General features: G+C 48.9%; 1 protein-coding gene across 1 annotated transcript; it reads left to right on the top strand.

Annotated features, from left to right (window-relative positions):
* The first annotated feature begins 1,164 nt into the window (after positions 1-1,164).
* LOC138360812 (uncharacterized) lies at positions 1,165-2,475 on the top strand. The gene has a single exon (XM_069320346.1). It carries the CDS (start codon positions 1,165-1,167, stop codon positions 2,473-2,475), a length of 1,311 nt encoding a protein of 436 aa, XP_069176447.1.
* Positions 2,476-3,310: the final 835 nt, after the last annotated feature.

Genomic DNA, 3,310 nt, shown 5'->3' with positions numbered 1-3,310 from the left:
GGCGTTTACACTACCTACGTGAGACCAGTCTTAGAGTATGCCGCGCCATCATGGCGTCTCCACCTGAAGAAACACATAAGGAAACTGGAAAAGATTCAGAAGTTTGCATAGAGGCTCGTCCCACCTTTACGAGGGATGGGGGATGAAGGGCATCAGAAGGAACTGAGCCTTACGACACTAAAAAAAAAGAAGGGAGAGGGGGGGATATGATAGGAACGTATAAAATACTCAGGGGGATTGACAGAGTGGACATAGACGAAATGTTCACACGGAATAGTAACAGAACGAGGGGACATGGATGGAAGCTGGAAACTCAGATGAGTCACAGATATATTAGGAAGTTTTCTTTTAGCGTGAAAGTAGTGGAAAAATGGAATGCACTTAAGGAACAGGTTGTGGAAGTAAATTCTATTCATAATTTTAAAACTAGGTATGATAGGGAAATAGGACCAGAGTCATTGCTGTAAACAACCGATGCTCGAAAGGCGAGATCCAAGAGTCGATGCTCGATCCTGCAGGCACAAATAGACGAGTACAAATAGCTGAGTGCACACGCACACACACACACACACACACACACACACACACACACACACACACACACACACACACACACACACAGGTGACGCAGGGGAGATGTGTATTTTCGCTTTGTGCATACAAATCACTCACCCAAGTGATCTCTTCCATTTCTTATCAAACATTTCCTCCATCTTCACTTCTTGTGTCCATTCTTTCTCTTCACCTTATCGACTCCTTCTGCCAGCTCGTCCCCATGTTCGCTCACGTATCAGACATTCGAGGAGAAATCTGCAGAAATCGACAATACATGAGCAGTGGGACGGAGCAACGAGGCGTCGATGTCGAGGGGCGACCCGTGAAGCCCAGTACACAAAGGGGACGGACGGCAGCAACAAGCAGACGGATGGACGGCAGCAACAAGGGGACGGACGGACGGCAGCAACAAGGAGACGGATGGACGGCAGCAACAAGGGGGACGGATGGATGTATACTCTCCACCAGTTTACCGGTGGAGAGTATACCTCCTCCTGCTAGTTTACCGGTGGAGTATACCTCCTCCTGCTAGTTTACCGGTGGAGAGTATACCTCCTGCTAGTTTACCGGTGGAGAGTATACCTCCACCTGCTACTTTACTGGGAGAGTATGCCTCCTGCTAGATTACTGGTGAAGAGTATACCTCCACCTGCTAGTTTACTGGTGGAGAGTATACCTCCACCTACTAGTTTACCGGTGGAGAGTATACCTCCACCTGCTAGTTTACCGGTAGAGAGTATACCTCCACCTGCTTGTTTACCGGTGGAGAGTATACCTCCACCTGCTAGTTTACTGGTGGAGAGTATACCTCCACCTGCTAGTTTACTGGTGGAGAGTATACCTCCACCTGCTAGTTTACTGGTGGAGAGTATACCTCCACCTGCTAGTTTACTGGTGGAGAGTATACCTCCACCTGCTAGTTTACTGGTGGAGAGTATACCTCCACCTGCTAGTTTACTGGTGGAGAGTATACCTCCACCTGCTAGTTTACTGGTGGAGAGTATACCTCCACCTGCTAGTTTACTGGTGGAGAGTATACCTCCACCTGCAAGTTTACTGGTGGAGAGTATACCTCCACCTGCAAGTTTACTGGTGGAGAGTATACCTCCTCCTGCTAGTTTACTGGTGGAGAGTATACCACCTCCTGCTAGTTTACTGGTGGAGAGTATACCTCCTCCTGCTAGTTTACTGGTGGAGAGTATACCTCCTACTAGTTTACGAGTGGAGAGTATACCTCCACCTACTAGTTTACTGGTGGAGAGTATACCTCCACCTGCTAGTTTACTGGTGGAGAGTATACCTCCACCTGCTAGTTTACTGGTGGAGAGTATACCTCCACCTGCTAGTTTACTGGTGGAGAGTTTACCTCCACCTGCTAGTTTACTGGTGGAGAGTATACCTCCACCTGCTAGTTTACTGGTGGAGAGTATACCTCCACCTGCTAGTTTACTGGTGGAGAGTATACCTCCACCTGCTAGTTTACCGGTGGAGAGTATACCTCCACCTGCTAGTTTACTGGTGGAGAGTATACCTCCACCTGCTAGTTTACTGGTGGAGAGTATACCTCCACCTGCTAGTTTACTGGTGGAGAGTATACCTCCACCTGCTAGTTTACTGGTGGAGAGTATACCTCCACCTGCTAGTTTACCGGTGGAGAGTATACCTCCTGCTAGTTCACCGGTGGAGAGTATACCTCCTGCTAGTTCACTGGTGGAGAGTATACCTCCACCTGCTAGTTTACCGGTGGAGAGTATACCTCCTGCTAGTTTACCGGTGGAGAGTATACCTCCTGCTAGTTCACTGGTGGAGAGTATACCTCCTGCTAGTTCACTGGTGGAGAGTATACCTCCACCTGCTAGTTTACCGGTGGAGAGTATACCTCTACCTGCTAGTGTACTGGGAGAGTATACCTCCTGCTAGTTTACCGGTGGTGGTGGAGAGTCCTCAGTAAACTTCACAACACCGGCAGGATCACTCTGTGTAACCACCTGACAAGCTGCAAATTTTGGCCAGGAGACAATGAACTAAAAATAGTTTAAACGTGCAAATAATTCCACATGTTGATGTCAACTGAAAAAAATAAATTCATAATGAAGTCGCAGATATAAACACACAACATTGGCCGAGTTACACGGGAGCTCAGAGTGACTTTTAGCAACGAGTCAATTTCTAGTGTGTTGAGGCTCTTGAACTCCGGGTTCAGAGTGGATGAGATCAGCCTGTCTTTAAAAACCTCTTTCAATGGCTCACAAATGAATAATTTAGGTTTTTTACATACACAGTTACCAGGAATTGCCCCGAGCCTCCTGATTAATGTACACGTGCCTTCCTACTGCCCTGAGCCTCCTGAGTAATGTACACGTGCCCAGCCACTGCCCTGAGCCTCCTGAGTAATGTACACGTGCCCAGCCACTGCCCTGAGCCTCCTGAGTAATGTACACGTGCCTTCCTACTGCCCTGAGCCTCCTGAGTAATGTACACGTGCCTTCCTACTGCCCTGAGCCTCCTGAGTAATGTACACGTGCCCAGCCACTGCCCTGAGCCTCCTGAGTAATGTACACGTGCCTTCCTACTGCCCTGAGCCTCCTGAGTAATGTACACGTGCCTTCCTACTGCCCTGAGCCTCCTGAGTAATGTACACGTGCCTTCCTACTGCCCTGAGCCTCCTGAGTAATGTACACGTGCCCAGCCACTGCCCTGAGCCTCCTGAGTAATGTACACGTGCCCAGCCACTGCCCTGAGCCTCCTGAGTAAT

Source organism: Procambarus clarkii, chromosome 8 (genome assembly GCF_040958095.1).
Source record: "Procambarus clarkii isolate CNS0578487 chromosome 8, FALCON_Pclarkii_2.0, whole genome shotgun sequence".
Lineage (NCBI taxonomy): Eukaryota > Metazoa > Arthropoda > Malacostraca > Decapoda > Cambaridae > Procambarus > Procambarus clarkii.
Note: the sequence above shows the minus strand (reverse complement) of the source record. Positions and strands in the feature narration are given on the sequence as shown.